This window comes from Poecilia reticulata, linkage group LG8 (assembly GCF_000633615.1).
Source record: "Poecilia reticulata strain Guanapo linkage group LG8, Guppy_female_1.0+MT, whole genome shotgun sequence".
NCBI lineage: Eukaryota > Metazoa > Chordata > Actinopteri > Cyprinodontiformes > Poeciliidae > Poecilia > Poecilia reticulata.
The window spans coordinates 21,933,503-21,947,282 of record NC_024338.1 but is presented as its reverse complement, the minus strand read 5'-3'; the positions used below and the strand labels follow the sequence as shown (position 1 = coordinate 21,947,282).

Sequence of the window (13,780 nt, the reverse complement as noted above, 5' to 3'; positions counted from 1 at the left end):
AAATAAAGCACATTTATGCATGATAAAATATAAGTAATAGTGTTTGCATTGAAGCTTATTTTTAAAATGATATATTTTAAAATTAAAAACATGAACTAAAGAACTGTCGGTTTTACAGACAAGTCTGACAGAGAAAATAAAACAAACCACTAGATAACTCTGAGGGGGATTGAGGTTTTTGCACAGCTGCTTAAACAGCTTCAGTCACTGTGCGTCTMGAGCGCAGAAATAAACAGCAGAATCTTCTGTTCTCAGGTTGTTCATCTGCAGATACAGCTSMTCTCTTCCATTGTCTCTGGAGATGGTGAACCTGCCCTGGACTGACYGTGAGTAATACATTTCCCCGCTGTCAGATCTAATTATTGCAAGCCATTCCAGTCCTTTTCCAGGAGCCTGTCTGATCCAATGCATCCAGTAGMTGCTGAATGWGAWTCCAGACGTTGTACAGGTCAGTTTGTGAGATTCTCCTGGTCTTTTTACTGCTGGTTCAGATTCTGTCAAAGTCTGACAATAAATGCCTGTGAAGCAGAAACATATAGTCATTGTAAGAAAAATAGTTTCTCTAAAGCAGATTAAAGTCCTGTCAGCTATTTCTTACCTGTAAAGCAGATGATAAAAATTAACAACCCAGATTTGCAGTCCATCATGTTTCAGTGGGATTCTTGCTCTCTGACAGCATTTCCACAGTCCCACTAATAAAGCTGGAAAACACAAAAGTTTTGCATTGACTCCTCCTAGCAGGGAGGGTGGAGGYCAAAAGGTGAACTCCACCCTCAGATTTGTAACATGCATTTCCAGAAGTATGCATTGATGATTATTATAGGTTTAACTGTATTTATTTATAGACTAGTCTTTTTCAGACTTTATGTGACTTTGATTTAGTCACATAAAATAGACTTATTTATGTAATGTTATGGGAAGACAGAAGTAGRCTTTGAACCTTAAATAGTAGAGTTTAATGGTTTCAGGATAGTGTGTACAAATACAAGTTGCATTTGTTACCATGAGGAAATGTTATGAGAAATGTTAAATAACATGATTTGACTCTAAGACAGTGAAGGGTTAATAATGTGATTTATGTGGGTTTATGTGAAACTCTGTTATCACCTCTTTATATGGTAACAGCCATTAAAAGTGAAACGGTTATGTGTTCAAAAAGTGACACTGAGTGGTACGCTGTGTTTTTKCACCATGGCTGCAGATTATGCATAAAATAATTATGCATAATTTTTACAGATCGTGTTTAGAGGGATTCTTCCATACTTTAGGAAATGAATACCTTCAATTGTTTTCAGAATAAACTTTGAATCGAATTAAATGACAAAACGACTTAAAAATCAATTTAGCATTTGTTGATTGATTGTAGATATTTTGCAATTTTTTGGCATCAGATCCAATATTTCCGAATGTGGTAGAGTGGTGGAAAAGGAAACATTTATTGTATGGATTTATTCCTCTTAAATCTTAGGATCACTGTTTTGTTATGTTGTGGAAACTGAATCTTAGTTTTGCAGACAGGCTTCACAGAGAAAATAAAATATTCCACTAGATAACTCTGAGCARATTGAGGTTTTTGTACAGCTGCAGAAGYGACTTCAGTCRCTGTGCCTCTCGAACGCAGTGGTAAACAGCAGAATCCTCTGTTCTCAGGCTGTTCATCTGCAGATAAAGCTCATCTCTGCTGTTGTCTCTGGAGATGGTGAACCGGCCCTGGACTGACTGTGAGTAGTACTTGCCACTACCACCACTACTGATTTGAGCGACCCACTCTGGTCCTTTYCCAGGAGCCTGTCTGATCCAGTTCATCCAGTAGCTGCTGAATGAGAATCCAGAAGCTGTACAGGTCAGTTTGTGGGATTCTCCTGGTTTTTTAACCACTGATCCAGATTCTGTCAGAGTTTGACAGTAAATGCCTGTGAAGCAACACAGTAAAATTAGTCTAGCTGCTGCTCTAAAAGTTTCAAAAGGGCACAATTAATTTTTGTCACCAATTTCTCACCTGTCAAGCAAATGATAAAAACCATCAGYTCATGTTTGTAGTCCATTGTGTCTCAGCGTGATTTTGATTTTGGTTCTTTGACAGCCTCACCTGTGACCACAGTCATATAAATACAGCTGGGAGTTATTTAGCTTTGCATTGACTCCTCCTGTCAGGGAGGGTGGACCTCAAACTCAGATTTAAGAGGTAAAGATGTCTGACATATCTTTCCTGGTGRAATTTAGTTATCTCTCTAAAAATACATAATTAAGTTAATAATAATGCATCTTTTGCAATGGCAGATTTATTTATTTTACTTTTTTTTTCTTTTGCCTTCTGTCAGGTAACCAAAACCGATGCTTGTCATCCTAACAAAATGGCATGTCATAAATCTTTATTATTTATGAAACATTTCTGTTTCATAGTGAAACCCTTCTTATAATTGTTGACCAGTTTTTTGCATGCATTCACWGGTATTTTTACAATTTATCTTTGCAGTTGGTATATATTTCTTTTTCACACTAATGTTGAAGGTTCATCAAAATAAAGGTCTTTATAGAGGAGAACCAAAACACAAATATTTTTCTTAAAACACACTTTTATGGAACCTCTGCTAACAGGAAGTCATAAACATCTATTGAAGCTCAGTATTCTTAATTTGTGCCTTGTGAGGAGTTTTTGTCCAGCTTCTGCGGATTTAATGGATAATCTGAAAATACACCATGTTGTTGCTGTTAACTCTGGTGAATGTCTTTACATCCATCAACACTGTTTTACTGGAGGTCTGAATAGGACATTTTAGAGGCCTCAGTCAGTCAATTTATGCAAAGAAATTAAAATGGAAAATATTTGTTTTCTATGAYACACATCTGAGTCATGTTTCCTTAAATTATATATACAACTTCCAAGCTGGTTGGACAGTGATAAAAATGTTCCTCTCTTATTCTTCAGTCGTAGTGTCAGAGTTTGACGTGACAGCTGTATCATTTTTAGTTTTACATCCGTGTCTCATACAGAAAAGAAATTAACCCACAAAACAACTCTGAGGGGATTTRAGGTTTTTGTACGGCAGATGAACCGTCTTCAGTCACTGTGAYTCTCGAGCRCAGTAATAAACAGCAGAATCTTCTGTTCTCAGGCTGTTCATCTGCAGATACACCTGCTCTCTGCTGTTGTCTCTGGAGATGRTGAATCGGCCTTGARCTGACTGAGAGTAAYGTATGTTGCCATCATTATAATGWGCAGCAAGCCACTCCAGTCCTTTTCCAGGAGCCTGTCTGATCCAGTGTATCCACCAGCCATTGATTGAGAATCCAGAGGCTGTACAGGTCAGTCTGTGAGATTCTCCTGGTCTTTTAACCGCTGGATCAGATTCTGTCAAAGTCTGACAACAAACACCTGTGAAATAAAGCAGATAAAAAAAAATATATAGTTGTTAGAAAACAGCTTCACAAAGGGAGGTCAWAGTTCTCTTGATATTTTCTCACCCGTAAAGCAAATGACAAAAAACAGCARACTAAATTTATTCTTCATCTTGTTTCTGTGTGATTCTTGTTCTCTGACAGCCTTGCCACAGTCACACAGATAAACCTGGAAATTGTTCAGCTTTGCATTGACTCCTCCTGCGAGGGAGGGTGGAGTTGAAACTCCAGGTTTTTGARATAAACACAATTTATAAAAAAATAAAAAATAAAAAAAGACACTGAGCCTCCATATTCTGAAATTGTTACTTGCTGAGTAGTAGAGTAACTGAACTGGTTATTATGAGAACTCTTCATGACAGGTTTTGTTTTATATCTTCAAATCTCCAATAAAAACACTGTCTAATGCAACCTAAGGAGCTGGAGGAACTCACCACAAAGACTGAGAGCAAGCAGAACAATGTGAGTTCATGTTTTCACTTAGCTGAAGTAACAAAATATCTGACTTCAGTTCAGGTTTCAAACTAAGAAGAACTCATTAGAGATGGGTTTATAACAGTAACCATTTGATGCACAAAAAAGTCAACACATTTTTTTCTTTTAATGAATAAAATTTGAAGGAAAAGTGCTATGAGTTTCTGGGGAAGTTTTGCTTATAACTGGAGTTGATAAAGGACTCAGAGGCAAGCAGGAAGAAGGCAGGTATATGAAGGAAAAAAAACATTTATTGATTAACCCAGATTAGACAAGCGACAACCCAGACATGAGCAGCAACCAATTCTTGCAAATAACCCGGGAACAGTTTACACAAACAGCAGTAACTTCAGAGTAGTGGGGATGAGAAAACCTGAGTATGAGGGAGCAGAGGGAAAGTGTCAAAAATTAAGACTCCCTTCAGATAACTTTGAAGGCACTGAGGTTTTTGTACAGCTGCTAAACCAACTTCAGTCACTGTGCGTCTCGAGCGCAGTAATAAACAGCAGAATCTTCTGTTCTCAGGCTGTTCATCTGCAGATACAGCTGATTTCTGCCGTCATCTCTGGAGATGGTGAACCGGCCTTGAACTGACTGTGAATAAATTATGTTCCTATTGTCATAATGAGCAGCAACCCATTCCAGTCCTTTTCCAGGAGCCTGTCTGATCCAGTGCATCCACCTGCTACTGATTGAGAATCCAGAGGCTGTGCAGGTCAGTTTGTGAGATTCTCCCTGTGTTTTAACCACTGATTCAGATTCAGTCAGAGTTTGCCCATCAGCACCTTTGAGGGGAAAAAAGAATTGAAACAATCTTAGCTTCATGTATTGCCTTGTTAAATGTAGGCAAATCAAACATTTAATTGAGAAAATCTGATAAAACGTCAACATTTCACCTGCACAGCAGATGAATAAAAGCAGCAGTCCGCTCCTGTAGTCCATGTTGTTAAACTGTATCTGCTGGTCTCAGTTCTTAACTTAAATACACAGATGTAGGCAGGTTTGTTTTTCATTGGCTCCTCCTCCACAGCAGATTATGGATAATGACACTGTTATTTTACAAAACAATTGTATTTTCACATTATTCAGAAACACATTTACCACCAAACTCAATAAAAAAGCCCCATGATTATATTCCTTTACACTGTAAAGCAAAAATGGTTAAATAAGAACATTAAAATGTCAATTTCTTTGAGAAATATAATTTACATCACATATTTTGCTGCTTTATGTCTTTTTACAAGGTGCTGCTAAATTAGAGACACCCCATTTTCAGCAACATGACCATTGTTGTTGGAAAAAACATTCTGTTTATCTCCTCCACTTTGAACACTGAATTTTGTCGTGCTGCTGCTTTCTCTGATGATTTTTAATCAGCCCTGAAAACTGCTCGAGTAATATGTTCTACATTATTCTGTTTAAATGTAGCCCACAAATTTAAATGTTTTTCTGATGGATTTTCTGATCCAGTTGATACCACATTTTCCAAATGAGAGGTTGGATCCTTTCCAGTAGGGAAAAAGCCTGAATTTCCACAAAATGTCTTACAGTGTTGACTAGTGTTACTCCTGAGTGTTACTTTCTCAATAACAGACACAACATCTGTTGCTGTCATGTTGTTAATGACTGTTTTTTCTGTACAACTGTATGACGTACATCATTATTACTGTAACTGTTTGCTTCTTCTGCCACCTTCTGGTCAAAGTACAGACCTCTGTAGGTGTCTGCTACCCTTTTACAGTGGTTTCACTGATATAAGAAAAACTAAATCAATCTCAACAATTTTTTACTCGCAAATTGTGATCCATTTTCCCTCCCAGCAGCTGAATATGAAGATAGTTTCTCTGCAGGTTAGACTAAATGTCCTGGCAGATTTTTTTGACCACTGAATGAATTCATACTTTATAGTTGAATGAGTGCTTGAGATAAGAGTCTAAATTGCATTTGTCTGACTTGGTTCAAAACCAGTTAGTCGTTTTTTGATGAAAAAAAAGTGTATTTTTTTAAATTATTTTTATCTAACCTTTAATTTCACTTATCAGTGTTACCGATAATGAAAAAGTTATTATCTTTTATTTTAAAATAATCCACTTCACATGGCTCATTTTTACTTCGAAGACTTGAAGGTTTGGGTGAAGTAGGCTTTTATTTTGAAAGTCAGAACTTTACCGGACCAGACTTCCTCTAAGTGTAGCCACACCTCCACCTCCACACAAACACACGATCCCAGCTAGGCTTTTTCCCTCCTAGATTGTGTGTAAATATATGCTAACTATACCTCTTCGTTTCTCACAAAGAAATGTGAGGTCTCAGCGTTTTTACTAGCTTCTGGTGATTGAGCCAGCTTGTCTGCAGCAACCAGTTTCTTCCTGCATCACGAGCAAAACAAGCTGGCAGGAGATGAATTACAGGAGGCTAACTCTAGAGTCACTACTGACCTTTCTGTTTATTTAGAAAGACACTGAAGATACTTCTCACAGCRGTCGGGACATTTATCAGGCACTGGAGTTTCACCAGCTTTTTCTGCAAGCATCAACAAATATAAACRGTAAGAGAAAAACCAACAAAAACGTTAGCATTAGCAATAACTGCATGYAATCAACACTATAATGCAGGCCTCAAAATGAATAATGTGGATGTTTTGAAGTGAGACTTTGTGGTGAAATTTTTAGCATTAAATATCTTRCATAAAGTAAGATATCRGTGGCGGAGCAAATCATTTTTTCTCTGTGTAAATGCTAACGATTAGCCATAGCAGAGCACATTGTTCTGACCTCAAACTTTTCCAAGCTATTGATTTGCTTTAGGTTTAATAAACCTGTGCCTCTGTCCTTATTAAACAAGAATAGTAAACCACAATAAAAAGTCGGTACACATATATAATCACCTTTTCAATATTGCATCAGATGGTTTCTTTGTTAACATCTAGCAATAACTAAATCACATGTTCTGCTAGACTTTTAACAACACATTTCCTTCATTTTATGCTTTTGTAAAATACTTTCCACACTTCGATCTACTTTGACCTACACCCTTTTTTAGTATGTATATATTTTTTAWTTATGTGTTTGAGTTTTTGTTCTTGTTTAAAGATGCTGTAATCAGCCTGATTTCACCCAAAACTATGTAAAGTTAATCTGATTCTTCAGTATACAGGCAAGAGTGAGCTGTCATRCAGGTCACACAAATTAGGGATACATTCAAGTATTGTTTTTGATTTTTTTTGTTTTGCGAGTTTTTCCTTTATTTGGGCTGTAAATGTGTTGTGGCTTTCTATTAAACATGCTTGTAAAATGGTGGAAGTGTAAAGCYTGCAACAGCAACAGCTGCTCTCCAGGCTTTCCCAATTTTCTCTGGATAACTTTACCTATAAATGTTATCATTCATAGAAATTCTAAATATCCACTCTTTTTCTGTCACTACTCTGAAATCTTGATAACTCTTTAGTCCYGGTTCTCTGATTGTTCTTAAATTTTCCATATCTTGACKAAACGTTTTTTTGTAGGCTTTGCAGCGTTTGTCATATCTTTTAGTAGGACCAAGGGAAAATGGCTCATAGTTATGCTTAACTATTATCAACAAGATGCTCTTGTTGATAATGAATAATTAGATGATATACTCAAATTTGAACCTCGCTGCCATATTAACAGTAGTGAACATTAGCTGCTCTGCTACTGTAAGGTAATATTCAGAGTTTATGATAGTCTAGATATTTGTGTTTCATTCTTAGACTTGTTTATTTAGCTATAAGTCTAATTTCATTAGCTTATCGGTACATGATAGTGGTACCTGTCATACTTTGACTTCATTACCAGCCATCATAATAGAAAATATACACAAACAGTTCAAAAAGTGTGAAACATAATATATCTATTAACATAGMTGACATTTTCCAGCTTTACAGAATGAACTCCAAGATCAACAGATGAACACCAGGCTGCATGTATTTYATCGGACACCAAGAGTAAAACTGTCAGCTGTTGGAAAATAAAGCTTTTACTGGGCTTTATGTCTGCTTTCAGGACCATGAGGTACATACACAGCTGCATAAAGTAGATGTGTTTGTAATTTTTCTCAAATCCCACTAATATTGTTTTTTTTTTTGTATTTCCCTCAGATCTTCCGCAGAATTACATCCGTCAATGTCTGYGGATTCTCGTGACCAGATTGTCTCGCAGCAAGAGACGGAGTCCAACCATGAAGAACCAGAAGCAGTTTGGCCTAATGAGACACAGGAGAAACCAAAGTTTGTTCAGGTTAAAGAGGAAGACAAGGAACTGTACGTCCGTCCAGATGACCAGCARCTAGAAATAAAGCAAGAGATTGAGACTTATGTGGAAAGTTCTTCAGAAGAGGAAACGGACGACAGCGACGAGGACCAAAGTGGGAATGAACTCCTCTCTCAGAGTCCCGTTAAAGCTGAGTACCAGGACCCGGAAATCTGCGGTAAAAGTGTGCTGCACCGCTGCGACATCTGCGGGAAGGAGTTCCGGAAAAAAAACCATTTGACCGATCATAAGAGAACTCACACGGGTGAGAAACCCTTCCTGTGTGGGGTCTGCGGCAAATGCTTTGGCCGAAAATACGGACTGAACAGCCACATGAGAACTCACACGGGAGAGAAGTYGTATTCCTGCGACGCGTGCGGCAAAGCCTTCAGCGACAACGGTCAGCTCAACACTCACGTGAGAACTCACACGGGCGAGAGGCCGTATTCGTGCGAGTTCTGCAGTAAAAGTTTCAGTCAGAACGGCCATCTGAAGGATCACATGAGGATCCACATAGGGAAGAAGCCTTTCCGGTGCAGGCTCTGCGGCAAAACCTTCATGAGAAAAAACTGTCTGAAGTGTCACATGGTAACGCACACTGGCGAGAAGCCCCACAGATGCGAGCTGTGTGGCAAGTCTTACGGCGTTCGCGCCAATTTGACGGCTCACATGAAGACGCACACGGGCAACAGGCCTTTCACGTGTCTAACCTGCAAGAGAAGCTTCATTACGAAGTCTGCCTTGAATTGCCACATGAGCACCCACTCGGGTGAGAAGCCTTTTTCATGTCCCACCTGCGGGAAGAGTTTCAGAGAAAAAACCTTCATGACGGTCCACATGAAGACGCACACAGAGGAGAAGCCTTTCTTGTGTCCCAYATGTGGGAAAAGGTTCAGTCAAAGACGGTATCTGACCAAACACAAACGGGGACACACGGACGACAAGCCRTACACCTGCGAAGTGTGCGCCAAAGGCTTTTGCCAGAGCTGTGATTTGAGGTCTCACATGAGAACTCACACCGGGGAGAAGCCTTTTCCATGTCTCACCTGTGGAAAAAGTTTTGGTAAAAAGAGTAATTTAAACATCCACATGAGAACTCACACGGGTGAGAGGCCCTTTCCGTGTCTGACATGTGGGAAATGTTTTCGAGAAAGAACGTCTTTGAACAGACACATGGAAACTCAACACCCCTGAGAAAGAGGCGGCTTGATCCATATTAATAAACCTCAGTCCAGGTATAAAAAGCTTTTTGCTGGATGRCGGACTCTGACTAAAACCAGTGCTTTCCCCATATATGAATGTCACAAGATATGGCTTCACTTTGGTCAAAGAATATCATCAAAATGTATTTTTTTCAGTAATTTTATTTAAAAAGGAGCTGTGTTGATTATATAGATTAACTCAGATTGATTTATTTCAAGAGTTTTTATTCAGTTTTTGATGATCATGCCTGACAGCTAACACAAACCAAACTACAAATTACCTCAACATTAGAATATTACATAAGACCAATAAAAAAAAGATCTTTGAGACAAATGTTGGTTTGCTAAACTGCACAGTGTAAATATTTTATTGTGGCTCCTTTTGCCTGGATTGCTGTCCATCATGCTGTGGTACAGAGGCAATGATCTTGCGGTTTTGCTGCTGAGGTGTAAACGAAGCCCAGGTTGCTTTAAAAGCTGCTCTCAGTCCAGCCACATTATTGGGTTGATGCCCCTTACTTTCCTCCTGATAATACTCTCCATRGCCTTTAGATCAGGCCTGCTTTCTGGCTAATCAAGCTGACAATGGCAGTGAAGGCAAGTCCTGAAAAATAAAATTAGCATCATCATAATGATAGTCTTCTCCCTTTGCTCCTTTTTGTACCATGCTTTTTTCTTCCATAATAATTCCTGGTCACTCTGTCACTCTGTGACTAGCCAGCTTCTTTAGGATTTACCTTTTGTTTCTTAASCCCCTKRTGCAGACTGTCTACGAGTGGCAGCTGGAAATTTGTTAAGTAAGAAGTTTTTCCTTTATTGTTTAGGTCATAAAAWTGTTTAAAAACTGCTTTTTCAATCGGTTCATGTAAGCCATAAGTGAAATCAAAGAATCACAGAAATGRCTGCTTGAAATATATCAATCTGAGTTTAATGGGTCAAGTTTTACTCTGAGTTCTGAAATAAAGTTTTTGATAATGTTCAAATTTGTTTGTATAAATGTGTTGTAGGATTTGTCCTCTGCATGTTCTCGCAATATAATATTTTGCCTTCAAATAAAGGAGCAGCATATTTTGCAAATATTTTGGATGAAGAGCACAGATGGTCACTTGTGTGTGTGTCTGTTTTTTTTCCAAGCTGCATGTGAGGTGAGAGGTGTTTTAAATGAAATGAYCAACAACAGACTAAATGATCTCTGTTCTGTAAATCTCATTGTTTTTGGCATCTAAAATAAAGCTCGACATAAATTGTCCATTTAATGCAGGGTTATCCTCAGATTGTGTTGCAGTTTACATATTTGGAATCATTTATCATGCAATTTCTTTTATTTCAGTAACTTAATTCCATGGAGACCTAACAAACAATTGTCCTATTTCTTTTTGCATCCTTCAAAATGGAACGTCCTATTCAGTAATCCTCACTTCAGATAGATAAGGTACAAATGTTTTTACTTGCAGGTTGTTAAGCAAGGCTTCATTATTTTTGTTCTATTCATGGATATATAATTATAAGACTGAACTTGTATTCAGCCCTATAAATATGATCTTTTAAAAAAGCAATCATAAGAAAACTAGCTGATTTTAACCTTAAGCTAAAAAAAAACATTGTGTCTATGTACTTTTTATGATCAGAAAAACTTTGACAATAAACAAAAACTTTTAATCATAAAATGTATTATCTTTTTACAAAAATATTCTTCAAAGGCTTCAGTCTTATATCTACCTACATACCCATCCAGCAATTACTGCAAATATATCCAAGTTTATTTTTGGTCTGATGGCTCTCCCTGTGGTGGCTTCTTGTTAAACTATTCATGCTCTGAGGAGTTTTTGTTCAGTGTTTCTGCTTTCTGTGTCACTGTGTCTCTCGAGCGCAGTAATAAACAGCAGAATCTCCAGCTGTCAGGCTGTTCATCTGCAGATACACTTGACTTCTGCTGTTGTCTCTGGAGATGGTGAACCGGCCTCTTACTGAGTCAGAGTAGTAGATGTAGCTGCTGGTGTCACTGATAGTAGCGACCCACTCCAGTCCTTTTCCAGCTGCCTGTCTGATCCAAGCGTTCCAGCTATTACCACCAAATCCAGAATATGTGCAGGTCAGTCTGTGAGATTCTCCAGGCCTTTTAACCACTGATTCAGACTCAGTCAGTGTTTGACCATCAATTCCTGCAGAAAAACAAACCAATATTAATTCCCTTTGAAAGCAAGCTTTTAACTTGATTAAAAATATCTTTGTTCTTACCGTTCCAGCTTAAAGACACAATAATAAAGGTAAGGACAACCTGAAATCTGAGCATTGTAAAAGCCATTTTCTTCTATGCATGCAGTGTCTGCCACTGACTCACTCTGTGGCAGGTCTGTGTTAAACGAACAGATGTATAAAAGTTGAGGTGTTAGTATTTGCATTGACTCCTCCTGGTGAAGAAAAGATTCACGTGATTCATGAAAACAAATTATTTTAGATTATGTCCAGATATTTTAATATTTTGTCATTTTCAAATAAATTCCATCTGCTTGATTCCAGTTGTAATTTTGAAAAACAGGAAATCATTTTATGAACTTTTCTTTAACAGAGTGTGTTTTTTATTTGACACTTTTCCCTCACAAGACATGTTTGTCTTTGTTCGCTTTGATTTTAGAAAGTAATTCAACAAGAAAAGGATCTGGTTAACAGTAAAACACTCAGTGTACATTTTCCTTCATGTTCAGTTAAATAAATCCATTTCAAGTTTCTTATCAATAATCAATAAACCTTTAACTGAAGGCCAATCCTTCAGATTCTGGGTTTTTTTAACCATTGGTTCAGGTGATATGGTGACATATGATGTATGTTCCTGTTTTTTTTTTTTTTGTTTCGAATCCACATCAAGTATTGATAAAGACACAAATTACTGAAATATTATTTATAACCTCTAAAAATGTATGATCAGAATTTTTTTCTTGGTTAACTGTCATGTTGTCACAGTTAAATTTTAAACATAACTGTTTTAAGTTGAAATAATAACAAGGAAGCCAGAGATCCTCTCTTATGGTTTGACAGCCTGTTCAGGGGTTTTTGTACAGCTCAGCTGCTTGTTTGTGTCACTGTGCCTCTCTGTCTAGCACAGTAATACACTGCAGAGTCTTCAGGCTGCAGATTCTGTCCGTTCAGAGTTGCTGTTTTACTGGAAGTGTCTAAACTACCTCCAAATTTGTTTTTTAATGAATCTTTGAAATCTGTGTCTCTGCCAATCCACTCCAGTCCTTTCCCAGCAGGCTGTCTGATCCAAGCTGTGTAGTAGCTATTAAGATCATAAGAGACCTGACAGTTGATGATCAGACTCTGACCTGGCTGCAGAGTCACAGAGGCTGGCTGTGTCAGCTGTTCACAATTCACACCTGTGGGAGGAAACATTAGAACTGTTATCAGCAATAAATATTCAATTTAATGTGCTGAAGCTGTAAATGTTTCTGTCTCAGTGAGACTCACAGGGTGCAGCAGCCAGCAGCAGAAGCAGCAGAGCTACATAGAACATGATGATGTTGATGGTGATCTGATGGGAGTTTCTGTTCTTCTGCAGCTGACAGCATCAGATCTGTTGTATAAAGTCTGACACTTCTGATTTGCATAATTACAAACCAACAAATCAAATCAGAAGCACGTGATACAAAAATGCTTTACATGTGATCAAGAATGGAAAGTATCCTTCATTTCATAATGGTCATTTCACATTAATTATGTGATTGTATTACAAAGGGACAATATAAACATTAATGTAGCTTGGTGTTTCTGTGTTTATATGACTGACTATACATACTAATTCTTACTCACCTCTGAGTAAATTTTAATACATGGTAGATATATGAAGTTATTTTTTGGATCTATTGCATTTTAAATGCAACTCTAGAAACTTTATAACTTCAGAATTATATTGAGCTTTAATTGTAAAGTTTAACTGATAAATGTTAAGTAAAAATATTATTATTTAAAAACAGCTAAAAGTAAAAGCTTTTTTGTAAATATTCAAAAATATTATGTTCTTTATGTTGGTATTGGGTTTTTCTTTTAAATAGAAAGATCAAGATAAGAAAGTTGTCAAATTCATGAAATTAGAAATAGTCTTAGAGCTCAAATACACCCAATAGAAAAGTTAGAGCTCCCCCTCTGGTGGTTTATTATAACAGGTTGGTTTTTGCACAGCTTTGCTGCTTGTGGGTCTCTTGCACAGAAATAGACAGCAGACTTTTCAGGTGCCCATCTCCAGCCAATGTTTTGGGTGAGAGGCAGGGTACACCCTGGACAGGTTGCCAGTCTGTCGCAGGGCAACACAGAGACACATAGGACACACAACCATGCACACACACACACTCACACCTAGGGGCAATTTGGAGAGGCCAATTAACCTGACAGTCATGTTTTTGGACTGTGGGAGGAAACTGGAGTACCCGGAGAAAACCCACG

The 13,780-nt window shown here is 37.7% G+C and overlaps 1 protein-coding gene and 3 gene segments (V, D, J or C); 1 reads left to right on the top strand and 3 right to left on the bottom strand.

Annotated features, from left to right (window-relative positions):
• Positions 1–1,545: 1,545 nt before the first annotated feature.
• On the bottom strand, positions 1,546–2,045 carry LOC103469178 (Ig heavy chain V region 914-like). The segment is given in 2 exon segments: positions 1,546–1,913; positions 2,000–2,045. Coding segments are annotated over 2 exon segments (414 nt in total).
• A 4,012-nt stretch (positions 2,046–6,057) lies between these two features.
• Positions 6,058–10,599, top strand: LOC103469168 (gastrula zinc finger protein XlCGF57.1-like). The gene is made up of 3 exons (XM_008416692.2): positions 6,058–6,421; positions 7,770–7,904; positions 7,991–10,599. Exons 2-3 carry the CDS (start codon positions 7,882–7,884, stop codon positions 9,333–9,335), a joined length of 1,368 nt encoding a protein of 455 aa, XP_008414914.1. The 5' UTR covers positions 6,058–6,421; positions 7,770–7,881; the 3' UTR covers positions 9,336–10,599.
• Positions 10,600–11,054: 455 nt separating this feature from the next.
• Positions 11,055–11,672, bottom strand: LOC108166495 (Ig heavy chain V region 6.96-like). The segment is given in 2 exon segments: positions 11,055–11,505; positions 11,582–11,672. Coding segments are annotated over 2 exon segments (378 nt in total).
• A 731-nt stretch (positions 11,673–12,403) lies between these two features.
• Positions 12,404–12,880, bottom strand: LOC108166478 (Ig heavy chain V region 186-1-like). The segment is given in 2 exon segments: positions 12,404–12,717; positions 12,809–12,880. Coding segments are annotated over 2 exon segments (360 nt in total).
• Between the last annotated feature and the right edge of the window lie 900 nt (positions 12,881–13,780).